The following is a 13,905-nucleotide window of genomic DNA, read 5'->3' as shown; positions in this document are numbered from 1 at the left end:
ATTTTTAAAGCCACTGCCAAACACAACCATTCATCTCTTTGACAGGGGGAAAAATGCTGGAGAAAGAAGGGCATCTAAAACATAAAGAATTTTGAGAAAAGCATGTTGAGTTTTCAGGCTGTGAAAAGGTTCTTGTAAATTCAGTGTTTCAGTTTTAAATAAAATACCCCGAGTCTTTATAACACTAAATGTGAAAATTATCTTAAAATACGATTCAGAGATTCTCCAGATGTCACTCTGAATCTTAACATGGATGCTTCGCACGACAGTTCCTCTTTGATTGCCTGTGAGAAGGACTTGATTAAGTGTATTGGGCTTGGAGTTGCCACAGTTACTTAAGGTGGAGTCTGTGTGATCTGAAAGGAGAAAAATGGAAAGCACAGGGTACAAACAGTATTCCACCAACTCTGTGCTTTTAAATTTTCTTTCTTTCACTCAGTCAGGAGTGATGTAAAGCTCTGATCTGATCATATACAAAGCACATTAAGGAAAAAAAAACTTAAAAATTAAGCTAACTAATGATTTACTGTGTGAATGTCAGTGTCATAATTCTTAGTATCACTTCTTTGGGGCATTTAAAAATCTTCATTGTGGGGAAACTCAGTGCATATTTTTAAAAGTATGAACACTGGAAACTTTTTAGTCATTTTCCTTTCTTTTGGACAACTTATTTCTTTAGCAATTAATTTTAAAATAATCAGTGAATGAGGAATTAGATGGACTCATTCTGGAAACTGAATCACCAGCATGTGTACACCTGTAGTGTTTTCTTAAAATAAGACCAATCTAAAAGCCTTGCTAACAAATACTTCCACAAATAAAGTGATGGTGGACAATGTTTAGCTTCCCAATTGAGAGGCCACATGTACATCAATAATACTTCATGCTTAATGTTAAAACCACCAGTTTGAAGGTGATAGAATTGGAGAAGGGGACAGTGATGACAGCATCACCCTCCTGCTACTCACAGACGGGACCTTGGGACTAGATTTCTCCTGGGACCCCAGGGACCCCAGGAAACCTGATATGACAGGCAGCAGTGGAGTGAACTGGATTGCTATTAGCTCTCTGGTAGGTGAGGAGACCTGAAAAGAGCAGGGTCACCATTGTTGCATTGACTTTCAGAGGTTGAATCTCTTAGAACTGTTGACCTCAGGTCATAGGACAGCAAAGGGTTAAAAAATCATGCATGACAGGCCAGCCTGCGAGATAGACATTGGATATCTGTATGAGCCTGGTGGAACCACCGTAATCAAATGTGCAATTTCAGTTGATTAATTAAAGTAAAATAATTTAAGTCTTTATTTCTAAACTGTTGCATGAGGACCCCAGTGAGCAATGTTCCCCAGGCAAATCAACCAAAAGTAGAATTTTTGAAAAAAAAAAAAAAAAAATCCCAACATTTATGATTACTGTGAAACTTTATGGTATATATTTTTAAACTTGAACAACAGTGGTTTCTTTATTACTGTATTTATGAAATGATTATCAAAGTCAGTTATTTTTCAGGGCTTCCTATTTTTCTCAGAAACACATCCTAAGGGTATAAGGAAGTTGGACTCTTTCTCTATGGAATCATGCGCTGAAGATGTCATTTATTTTAGTTTAAAAAGCAAAATGGAGGCAGTTCCTTCCAGTGACTAAAATGGTTAAACTTAAAGTTTAATTAACAAAAAAAAAAAGCTACATTCCCATTTTCCAATTCACAAAGACAGGTTTTTTTCTTTAAAAATATGCCTGAAACATATTACAGATAATATCCCAAATGATTACTAGGTAAACATTGTCATTACAATGAAGTTAATATGATATCAGCTCCATTTCACATTGTAAACAGCAGGACTAAATGCAGAAGCCTATTTAGACTGTCCAGTGTTTGTGCAGGTTTTTAAATGAACCATACAAAATCTACATTGTTCTACCTTCTTGTCAAGAGGATCCATCTGTTTCCAATTATTGGCCTTTAACTGATGAAGTTCATCAAATTTCATACTAATATTTTCTATGGACAACTGCAGCATGTCCCAAAACCCCGCCAAATCCTGGGAGGTGGGCCTTGGATGAGCATTAGGATTCTGTATAAGAGAAAGAAAAATATTCATGCTTTAGCGTCGATCCATGGCAAGGACAGGGCCAAAGAGGCATTTTCAAATATTTCAAATAACATAAGGAGGACCAGTTCTTTTTAGCTGTTAGATATGAGATAAAAGTGAGTCAACAAATGGTATTTTTATACACTCCTCCGTTGGAAGCAGTGATTCTCAGATGTCAAGGTTGTAAAATTCCTCAGTTGTGGGACAATGGAATGGTTGCCTGGGTATGGTATGGTAAGATGGTATGGTCTGAACATCTGGAAAATCCCAGAATGTGCAATCTACTGCAGAATGCATTTTAGCACATGGTGTTTAAATTAAAATACCATCTTTGAGAAAAATATATTATTATTAGAGTAGATACTTGACTCATGTCATACAATTTATAGATTAATTTTAATATTCATGTTGAGTGAAATACTAGGGTAACAAATGATGATTAATAAAATATTATTTTTGAAGTCATGTGTATTTTTGCTTTCTTTACTTTTATTTATTTATTTATTTTTGGTGCTAGGAATTGAACCCAGGGCCTCTCGTATAGGTGATAATTGATCTATTACTGAGTCCCTCAAAATTCTATGTGTTCAGCAATAAAGATGTTACAGCAAGTCATTTTATCATATGACTGCTTTGACAAAATCATTTGGAAATCAGTTGGCTTTAAGTGGACTATAGCATAGTATAGCAAATGTGAAAACAGTATCTATTCACATATATATGTATATGTGTGCATGTGTGTTTTTCCTATTTTAGGAAATTAGTCATTATACACACACACATACATACAATATATCTATGTGTCAATATATCTTTAATGACTCATAAACATTCTTCAGAGCTTAAGGGTTGATTTTCACATTAGCCATGACAATAGAAAGTATGAACCTTAATTTATAAGACTGAAAAACCACATCAAGAGACTGAAGATGTCACAGTCATTGCCAATTAGTATCCACAAAGTAGTTTAAGACATTCCTGGTTAGATGACAGGAACCTGCATGTGTCAGTTTTGGTCACTTCTCAGTATTTTAGGCAACTGGATAGACTGTGAAACCTCATATCACATAATAACATAAGGCCAGCTTGTACTGTTAAAACTAACCCCTAAGAAAAAATGGTATCATCAGAATTTCAGAAAGTGAAAGGTTGATGACTATCAAAGTTAATAGTTTATAAAGAACTTTTATATCCATGGATGGGCTAGTATTATTGGCCTGACTTTAGATAAATACAAATAAAGATGTATTTATGAATGTGCAGTTCTAAAACTACCTATAGTTCTCAAATTCATTGGAAGAGAGAAATTCCAAAGTTTTCAAGAACTTGATACAGTATTTTAAGATCTATTCTAGGGTTTGGGGGTATAGTTCAGTAGGGAAGCATGTGCTTAGCATGCTTGAGGCCCCAGAACCAAAACCAAAACCAAATTATTCCAGTAATACCTGAATTAACAAAAGGGATTCTTTGTAGTGTTTTTAGTTTTTTAAAAAAGGTTTTTCAACATTTAGATATTCAGAGTAGATAGATAATATTCTTGGCAAAGTGTCTCCCAAATAGTTTTATGATATCACAACATATTGGTATAAGTAACTAAAAACTAAACTGTTCATATTTTGGAGTTTAGTGAAGTCTTCTAGCTACCAGCCCTATTGACTAAACTGTTTCAATGAACCAATGTAAGAAATAATATAGGCAGAGTATCCCTTATCCAAAACCCTTAGGACTGGAAGTTAAAATTTTGAGCTTTTCAGGATCTTGGAATGTTTACACATACATAATGAGATATCTGGGACCAAAGTCCAAACATGAAATTCATTTAAGTTTCATATACACCTTATACACATAAGCTAAAATTAATTTTAGACAGTATCTTTAATGCACCTGCATTTTGATTGTGACTTCACATGAGATAAGGGGTAGAATTTTTCACTTTTAGTGTCCTGTCGGTGCCCCCAAAGTTTCAGATTTTGGAGCATTTCTGATTTTGAATTTTTGGATTTGTAATGCTCCACCTCACTCCACATTAGTGATGTTCAATGGGCCCAAACATCTGTAATGTTTTCTTTTCCTTTTTATTAATACTTACTTGTAAATGTTTTATTAAATGTCCTTAATTCTGTATCAAGGGCAACTTGTTCCCTCTTTGCCCCCACATTGTCAAAAAGATGGATGAGGAAATAGAGAGAAAAGGAAACTGAGAGGAAGGGCTGTAGTGCTTAGCTATCTCCCAAAGCAGTAGTCATGTGAGATCCCCTGCAACAGAAGGAGTGGCAGCTCACTCCTTAATCTAAACCAGGCCATCTTGGAGGTCAGAGGTGTGGGAGGGAGTGGAGGAGGAGGAGGCTGTGTTCCTTGGTTCAGTTATGTTGGAAAAAGCCAACTTTTGTCCATTCATTCTAAGCCTGAGAATCTGGTCTAGGATAATGTGTAAGTGTTTTCAAAATAAAGAGCTATTATTTTTCTCCTCTTCAGAATAGGAACTCGAGAAAGAAGGTCTGAGTCTGGTTCTGACCAATCATGGTGCCATGTTTATGCAGCTGTAGACCTAAAGGGCACCACCACCAGGCCATCCTACTGCTGGTAGCAAAAGGGGGTGGAGCCGACTCCTCCATAGGGAGAGGGGTACAACTCACATCCTGGTCGGGATTAGGGGCACTGAGGTCATATAGACTGAGATTTGAGTCTTGGCTCTAACTTTTTACCATGTGGCCCTGGTTAAGTTTTAAACTTTTCCATGCCTGTTTTTCTTATCTGTAAAATCATCATAACAATGATGTCATTATTAACTCCAACATGGTCATGAGGATTGAGCCAGATCAGAAATCTAAAAGTTCTTAGCATACTAGCACATGGTAGGCTCTTGACCTTCCCTGCAAGGGCCTGGATTGACCAGCACCACTGGCCCTCCTCCCACCAGGTGACACTGTTTCAGTTCAACTCTAACAGTGATTCTCATATTTTGCCACCTAAGTTTCTCCAGTGGCCAAGAAATATGAGACCATCAGAGAGTAGGAAACATCAAAAGCTGGCTTTAAATAAGGTTAACATTTCCTAGGAATCAGCAAAATTTTCAAAAAAATTTGGCTACAATTCCATCTTTAAAATCTGTATGATATTTGCATTCTACTTCATAATAAACTTGTTCCTCAAATAATTCTTTTAACAAGGATGTGCTATATGTTCCCTGTGGTGTGTACCTCAGGCACCTATTGGCCTGTTTGGACAAAATGGCTATAGATGAGCTTTCTCACATATAAAGAACAAAGAGATTGAGATCTGTAACATAGGCAGGACCTGGTGGCTCACGTCTATAATCCCAGCTACTCTAGAGGTTAACACAGGAGGATTGCAAGTTCCAGGTCTGCCTAGGCAAGTTGGTGAAACCCTGTCTCAAAAAATAAAATGAAATCAGGCACGGTGGTGCATGCCTGTAATCCCCAGCAGCTCAGAAGGCTGAAGCAGGAAGATCATAAGTTCAAAGCCAGCCTCAGCAACTTAGTGAGGGCCTAAGCAACTTAGCAAGATGCTGTCTCAAAATAAAATATCAAAAGGGCTGGGGACGTGACTCAGTGGTTAAGTGCCCCTGGGTTCAATGCCCAGCACCAAAAAAAAAAAAAAAAAAAAAAAAAAAAAAAACAGAAAAAAGCTGGAGACATAGTTCAGTAATAGAGCAGTTAACTAGCAAGTGTGAGACCTTAGGTTCAATCTCTCATACTTAAAAAAAAAAAAAAAATTTGTAACACATTAGCAAATTTGCAAATTAGTGGAATATTTGCATCTGGCATGTAGTTGAAACTCAATAAAATATTTGTTGAATTGAATTCACGTATCAATACATTTACTACATAAATTATCTCATAATCTAGAATAGATTTCTGAGAATGTAGAAAAATATTTGTAATGTAGATAATATTTAATATTTAATATAATGTAGGTAATATTTGCTGAGAGAGAAGCAAAGAAACTATAAATGTGTGTGTTGGGGGAGGTTACTCCAAGGGAAATTTTCAAAAGAAAAGGCCTGGTGAAGAAGAATGGAGAGGGCTAACTTTTGCATACTTTATATTTTTCTTGATTGAGCCCTGGCTAGATAAATGACTTCTAGTCTACATTTGTCCTTGTAAATGAGATTTGTTGTGAGGAGAAAACAAAGTGCCCATGATACAGAGTTAAAACCCTAAAATCATATTTTGGGTCATTTGGATTACAAATGTTTTCACTTTCTACACATAAATAATCGGCTTTTTATTTTCTTTGTTTTAGATTCAGTTTGACAAAAATAGTTGTGCAATAAAAGCTATTCTTGTAGAATTATGTTTAGAGACAATAGCAATTTTTTTAAAGAACTTATAAGGAAGCTCTTGCCCTTTTAGTTTGCAGTCAGCTTTTAAAATGCTATTGTTGGTAATGGCACTTTTCTTTCTTTGTTTTGCTTTATTTTGTTTTTTGTATGCTCAGAAAGATGAATTATTCCTTTGTCTCAGGGAGACCAAATCTATACTTTGTGACGCCCCTGAACTCTGCCCTTTGAGTTAAAACAGAACACTCTGAGTAGGAGATAAGTCTTTGATGTCTATTCTAGAAAAAGAATCAAGATCCAAAATTAATTATTTTGCAACATCATTTTTGAAATACCAGACTGCTTCATATGTTGGTAGAATAATAAAATCAGAGATACCGCGTGAAAAACCAGGAAAATGGAAACTTTTCAGTTACAAAAGAGCAGGAAATGGAATTTTAACTTGATTTTTTACTCCTAAGATTGTTTCAGTGCAAAATATTTTTAATTTTTAAGAAAAGTAGGAAATGAGATTCATTTTCAAGCCTCTCTGTTTCAAGTGAGAGACTCCTGTGAGTCTTGATTCAAAATCAGTTCGTGTTTAGTTGGTGCTGGTCTCATGCTGCTGTCCTAGCAGGAAAATCATAGGGATGGAGAATGTTACCTACCAGGTTTTCTTCACACAGTTCTCTGAACTGGTAGAATTTCTGAGCCATGAGAAGTTGGGCACTGCCCACTGCGGTTCGGATTTTCCCTAGAACTGAAGAGAGCAAACATACAAGAAGTTTATACATGCCTCATTGTTGAGATTTAGTCTGGTAAATAAAGCAAAGAGACAGTTATGCTGTCATGGTTAGGAAGAACAGCACACAGGGCCGGCACACGCCCACCCAGACCGCCCAATCCCTGTCCCTGCTCCATCGGTCGCTGTAACCCAGACTCCTGCCTCAAAGCATAAAACCAACTAGGAAAAACACACTCTCATCGTGCATATTCCTTGGGAGTACTGGAGTTTTCCATCACAGTCCTGATGCTACCAAGAGAAAAGGCAAATAGTGTTTTTTTTTTTTTTTTTTCTTTTAACTTTTTTACTGCAAGGATGAATTTCAAGGGTTGCTGGTGTATTTATGGATCTATGGAGTCAACGATCATGATCTGTTGGCTTGATTTTCTAATACGAACTCAAACACAAGAAAAGCAATCCTAACTTGGAGGGAGAAATCCCTTGGCACTCACCAGATCCCATCTATATCCTTCATTATTTTTCCGGAGTTTAGACACTGTCGGACAAGAGCCAGGGCCAGGTGAAAGGTTTGCAAAGGAGTGACGGTGTTCAGCCTGTTGCCTAGGAAACGCCCGCACCGACCCAACGTGTACACTCCACAGCCCACTTTTCTTGTTAATATAGATTTAATTCCCTATGCACCGTGCTGAAAAAAGTCTTTCTTTTTGCAAGCAAGCTATTTCTTGTCTCCCGCGCAGTGCAAGGCGAGCTCCCTTGACTGGCGGGCGTGCCGGGACCAGGCGGAGCGCTCTGTGCAGAGCATCCCGAGGTCTGCAAGTCCCTGGGGCTTCCCCCGCACCCCGCGCCGACAGAGCACAGCTGCGGCTGCTGGAGACCCGCCACTAGGCGGTTCGCAACACGCCCTCTCCCGCAGGCAGAAGGGGAGGGGAGAAAATGCCCACATGCAAAATTAGGGAGAACCTAGTCTCAGGAAAGCCCTTGGGCAGTTTGGAAGTCTTCCTGCGGGGAGAGAGTATAGGATTTAGGCGATCTTGGTTTTGTTGCACAGAATTTAGAATCTCAAAGTGGAATAAGGTCTCCTTTTCTCAGTCGCATACCCCAGAACGTTTGAAGAGAAGAGAACGAAAAGAAACTTCATTTCCCAGAGTTTTCTAGTAATTTGCTCCTCTGTTTGTTTACCAGGCTAGATAATGGTTTATGGTACCCATTATACCTCGGCACTACTCAAAATATTTCAGCGTTCCCACACATGTAACTCAGAGCGCTTGTAAATTCTTCCATATGTCACCAGACTGAACAGTTCACCAGCAGACATTTGCCTCCTCTTCATATCAAGGGGTCCCCCTGGGCAGCTCTCTGGCAGCAATTCCTTTGGTCTAAATTTTTGTATTCTTTCCAGTCTGCTTTTATAATCTTTGGGGATGGTTATCCTTTTCCTCTTTAACTAAAAAGAATCAGTTGTGTGAGGCCGCCTCTCCCTTCCTCTACATCCCCAAAGCAGAAATAATATCTTACAGAGACACAAGGTGGCCTGATAGCTCAGAGTTCAAGCCCTGAGTGGGTCTGAATCCCTGCTCCAACACCTACTAGTTGCTGCCTTGGAAAAGTCACTTAACCTGTTTTTCATATATAAGGTGGGTGCTAATGGTACCTATTCATGGAATTGTGGAAAGATTAAAAGTACTATGTATATGAATCTCTTAGGAGAATGTTTGACATACAATAAGTATATAATAAATGTTGGTTATGCTCTAGGATCAGAAAACTATATTTCTTCCATGGGTGTGCCAACTATGAGAGCCATATTTGCCCTGGCAAGTAGAGAAGAGGAAAAACACAAAGTCTGGATTATTTAGAGATGACTGTCCCAGATCTGGGAAGGGACATGGAGCAAGCACTTCCTAAGTGAACATGTGGTTTTGGGCAAACCCTGAGGTTCCTGGAAACCACTCTGAATTATCTTGCTGGCAGGATTATGACACAATAAATCTCAGAGAGTCCTGGAAACTTAGATCAAGGGTACCTGGTTCTCCAATTTGCTGGTTGGAATTCTGTAGTTTCTAGGAACTATTGCAGGACCTATCAGCTATTCTGATATACCTCAAAGCTTGGAGCTAAAGGTTTTAAATTATATCTGAATACCTGAGCTATATATGAGACCACCCATAATAAGAGTAGCTAAGACTGATTCTCAAAAGAGGAGACACATGCCCATATAGGTAGGGGACGGCTTGTCTGTCTTCTTGAATTTAAAACAAGGGACGTCTTTCTTCATTCAGCAAAATCTGGAGAGAGCCCTGGATGTAGAACCTCAGTAACAACATCTGGGGTGGAGATGAAGCTCTTCTGTTTCCCAGGTTTTTTCCCCTCAAGTTCCTCTGATGGAAATTCCCTGCTGGCTACAGGATACTTGCATCACCAGTGTCTAAGTGATGATCGTTCCTAGGCCAAGGGTGAAGAAATGACTTCTTTGAAACAGGAGGGCTTGGGACAAGCAGATAACAGCTCATATTCCCTTGCCCTACACACTTCCTCTTTCGGAGAACGAAATATTCAACTTTAATTTTAAGAAAAAAGCTGTAATGGAGTGTTTCAGGGGGATTTTGTTGTTGTTTATTTTCTCCATTAGACATTTACTTGGTGTGTGAGATAAAATCCTTTCTCCTGGAAGTAAATTTTATATTTGTTACATATGCTTTGAGGAAGAATTAATAAATGATAAATGGTTCATTCCAGTGGAAGTAAAAATACAGAAATAAATGAACTAAAAAGTTGCTAAAGAAATCAAAGAAAGAAGCTTACTGATGGGTTTTTGGGTTTGTTTTTGTAGTGCTAGGGACTAGGCAAGTGCTCTATCATAGAGGGACATGCCCAGCTCTTGATGTTGTTTTGAGACTACTCTGAAATGTCCAGTATCAATCTACAGCAGGGTGGGAAAAGAAATACTTTTCTCAGGGACTCTAGGTAAAGAAGGGTAAGGAAGAAATATCAAATATCAAATATCAAATGAAATATATAAGCTGCAACTATATATTGAGGGCTTTCCTCACGCATATCAAACAGCCCAAGCTGGTGTTGGAAAGTCCCAGAAGAGGCCTAGATATGATGCCTCTTTCCAAGGTTAGTCGTTATGGTAGCCTGATGTCAGCCTCAAGGGTGAGGCTGAAAAGACCAGAGAGACCTGAAAAGGCTTGTGGGATCTAGTTGAAAACCGGTAGGTGTGGCCAGTTACATTTTTGAGGAGCAAGGTCCCGATGCTGTGTCCAGTCATGCCCAGATGGATATGACACAGTAGTAAGTGAGACAAGGTCCCTGCCCTCATGGAGCTTATATCCTGGGGGAGAGTAATGGGAGAAAGTGATAGGAAACATACAAATACAGATATGTCTTGAACTTGGTAGAGGATTGGTATGAGCCAGATGGAGCTAAGCTTGATTGGGCAACTCAAGAGTAGCAAATTCTTTAAATGGTGGTCAGAGACTACTGAAGTATTTTTCCTCTTTCCTAAGAAATGGAAAACAAACAAACAAAAAGCACAGTTGGCATAGTTCCAGCTGCAAAATGAAAATGTAGCCAGATTAAATGGATTTAGTAATCATAATTTGATGATGTCATTGTTTTTATTTGAAAAACAGTTAAGATACTTTCAGGTACTTCGTATTTTCCTATTAAAGGGCAATATAGCAAATATTTATATGTGTTCTCTCTCAAAGGAACCAATATTAACTTTTGACCAGATTTGCTTCTGGATTGTCCCTGTCCCCTGCCTGCCTGCCTCACATCCCCCCCACCCCATCGCCTCTCTTTTCAATAAAACAAAGCCTTACAGATAAAGTACATGTTCTTCACTCCTGCCCATTCCCTCTCTCCCCAAAGTGAACCACACAGAGGATGGCTGTTTTAGTCGTTCACTGGAATAGTCCTATCACTGAGTTCACTAAAGTCTCTTCTCTGTTCCTGGAAAGGTGATAACTAAGGGACTTTCTGAGTGCAAACCAAAGGGCATTAGATTGGGAATGAGATCCCATGGCCCTAAGTAGAGATTTTCTTAAGTTCGAATGGGGGTTTTAAGACTCTGGGAGTCTAAGAGGGTTATACTCCTAGGTTCCCATGTGGTTGGTTTCCTTCACCCTCAAATTCATGCAATCTTTCCAGATTGTTAACCATATGTGGTCTATATATAGGTGTATATATAGGTCTATATAGATCTTAAATGTCCCCCAAATCTTAACTGTTGAAGGTTTGGTCACCAGCCTGTGAGTTTTTAGGAGGTGGTGGGACCTTTAGGAGGTGAGGCCTATTGGGAGGAAGTTAGGTCATTGGGGGTGTGCCCTTAAAGGGGATATCAGGACCTTGGTCCCTTCTCTATCTTCCATTTCCCAGCTGCAAGGAGGTGAGCAATGTCCTCTGCCATATGCTCCCACCATGATATACTGTGCCATCACATGTCCAAAGTAACAGGGTCAAGTGACCATGGATTGAAATTGTGAGCTAAATCTTTTCCTTTATTAGGTTGATTTTCTCAGGTATTTTGTCACAGTGACAGAAAACTGATGAACACATGTGACCAAGTTTTTACTATCCATCTCCCTTAAGCCACAGCCAATGCATCTTCTAGAATAATTAACTCTGCTGTATCTCCCAGACATGTCATTTAACCATGACTTATGCCATCTATTTGTGTGATACGTAATCATACAATAAGCTTTACTTTGCTTTGCAACTCTTTTTAAAATAGAAGTAAATCTAGTTTCTTCCTTTATCTTTTAGGCACTTGATGGGAAAGTTTATAGACCCCTTCCTCACTTTCTTTTCCCTCTTTGGCTCCTTTGTTAATTTGTCCCTCAGTGGAAGGAACAAACAAGAAAAACTGTTCTTGAGTGAAATTCTATTTAAGAAGTGGGTACATTTTTATAAACTACCTCATTTATAATTCCCCAAACTTCTCCACAGTGGATGTTTAAGGAGAACCTTAACAGAGAGGACAGGTGTGGGTCAGCAAAGCCAGGAAAATCTTTTAGAAGGTCATCCCTATTTTTCCTTTACAAAATGTGCTTAAATTATTATTATTATTACCTTGCTCTCTTTTTTTCTCTTTCTCTCTCTTTTTCAGGGAATTGGTAGGGGAGGCACTTCACCACTGAGCTACATCCCCAACCCTTTTTTATTTTTTTATTTTGAGACAGGGTCTTACTAAGTTGCCTAGGCTGGTCTTGAACTTACAATTCCCCTACCTCATTCTTCCAAGTAGCTTGAATTACAGGTGTGCACCACCTTACTCAGCCTCACTTATTATTACTTTTATGTCAACACTGTCTTCCTCTTATCTAATTGGGTCCTCACAGAACCCTCTGAGGCAGGGCAGACAACCTCATTATATTTGAGGAAATTTGGGCTCAAATTATGAAGTGCCATTCCTGGGGTTCCTGCTGTGACCAGATGCCCATCTTTGGATTCCCAGACGTGCCTTTCCCTGGACACTTATGGAAAACTGGATCTGAATCTATGTAAGTGAAAGCCATCTGGAATGACTCCTTCCTTTCTTCCTTTCTCCTTTCTTTTTTACTGTGGTAAGAACGCTTCACATGCACTCGCCCCTTTTAGATGTTTACGTACACGATATAGTCTTGTTACCGGTATGATCTCTAGAACTTCTTCATCTTGTATAACTGAAATCATAGCTGTGATTAGCGACCCTATTTCCCCCTTCCCCCAGCCCCTGGCAACCACCATTCAACTTGCTGATTCACTCTATGAATTTGTTTATTTATTTATTCATTTATTTTCTTTTTTGGTACTGGGGATTGAAACCAGGGCACTTAACCACTGAGCCACATCCCCAGTCCTTTTTATTTTTTTATTTTGAGACAGGGTCTCCCTAAGTTGCTTAGAGCCTCACTAAGTTGCTGGTTTTGAACTTGCTAAGATTATGAGCTGGACTCAAAATTTCCATCTTCTTGCCTCTACCCCCGGAGCTGCTGAATTACAGGTGTGTCCTACCATACCTGGTTGTTTTTGTTTTCTTTTTAAGATGGGGTCTTGCCCATGCTGGTCTTGAACTTCTGGGCTCAAGTGATCCTTCAGTTTCAGCCTTCCAAGAAACTGGGATGACAGACATGCCTCTACATCTGGCTTTGAATCTGCCTATTTTAGGTAACTCACATAAGAAGAATCATGCAGGATTAGTCATTCTGTGGCTGGCTTATTTCACTTAGCGTAATGTCCTTCAGGTTCATACATGTTGTCCAATATGATTTCCTTCTTTTTCTCTTTTTTTTTTTTCGGTGCTGGGGATTGAACCTGAGGCCCTGTGCTTGCAAGGCAAGCACTTTACCAACTGAGCTATCTCCCAGCCCTGATTTCCTTCTTTTTAAGGCTGAATAATATTCCATTGAATGCACAGACCATATTTTCTTTGTTCCTAGAGTATAATTTCTTTCCTTCGTCTGTACTCTCTAGTCAGTGCCAGTGGATGGCAGAGGGACAGAAGAGGGATCAGTGGGGGAATTTGAAGAAATTCCCCAAACCCCATCACTGTCCCACATCAAGAAGGAAAGTAAAACATGTGTATGTGAAGTGATATTTTGATTTTGAAAAGAAGGGAGGAAACAGTTCTAACTTGACAGAGATGGCAAATATATATTGCAAGCTATGTGTCTTCTTTTAAAGATTATATATTATAATGAGCAGAGAAAGACTTTTGTGGGGTAGCCTCATTATCCAAATTATGATTTGAAATCTACATTCAATTAAAAATTTCAGACTTTTAGAAAACAGCATATTTC

At 38.8% G+C, this 13,905-nt stretch overlaps 1 protein-coding gene across 24 annotated transcripts in view; it reads right to left on the bottom strand.

Moving 5' to 3' along the window:
• The window catches only part of Dlgap1 (DLG associated protein 1), an 879,880-nt gene that overhangs the window by 3,459 nt on the left and 862,516 nt on the right, over window positions 1-13,905 (bottom strand). For 20 of the 24 annotated variants that reach the window (XM_047526690.1, XM_047526689.1, XM_047526695.1 and 17 more), the window contains 2 exons: window positions 7,044-7,135; window positions 1,923-2,075 (listed from right to left, as the gene is read on the bottom strand). In XM_047526690.1, coding sequence (XP_047382646.1) covers window positions 1,923-2,075; window positions 7,044-7,135 — 245 coding nt within the window. Of the gene's footprint in view, window positions 1-1,442; window positions 2,076-7,043; window positions 7,136-13,905 lie in introns of those variants that run through there. The other 4 variants (XM_047526713.1, XM_047526711.1, XM_047526707.1 and 1 more) reach the window with 1 other exon arrangement.

This window comes from Sciurus carolinensis, chromosome 15 (genome assembly GCF_902686445.1).
Source record: "Sciurus carolinensis chromosome 15, mSciCar1.2, whole genome shotgun sequence".
Taxonomy (NCBI): Eukaryota; Metazoa; Chordata; class Mammalia; order Rodentia; family Sciuridae; genus Sciurus; species Sciurus carolinensis.
The sequence above is the reverse complement of the archived record's forward strand: the minus strand, read 5'-3'. Positions and strand labels throughout refer to the sequence as shown.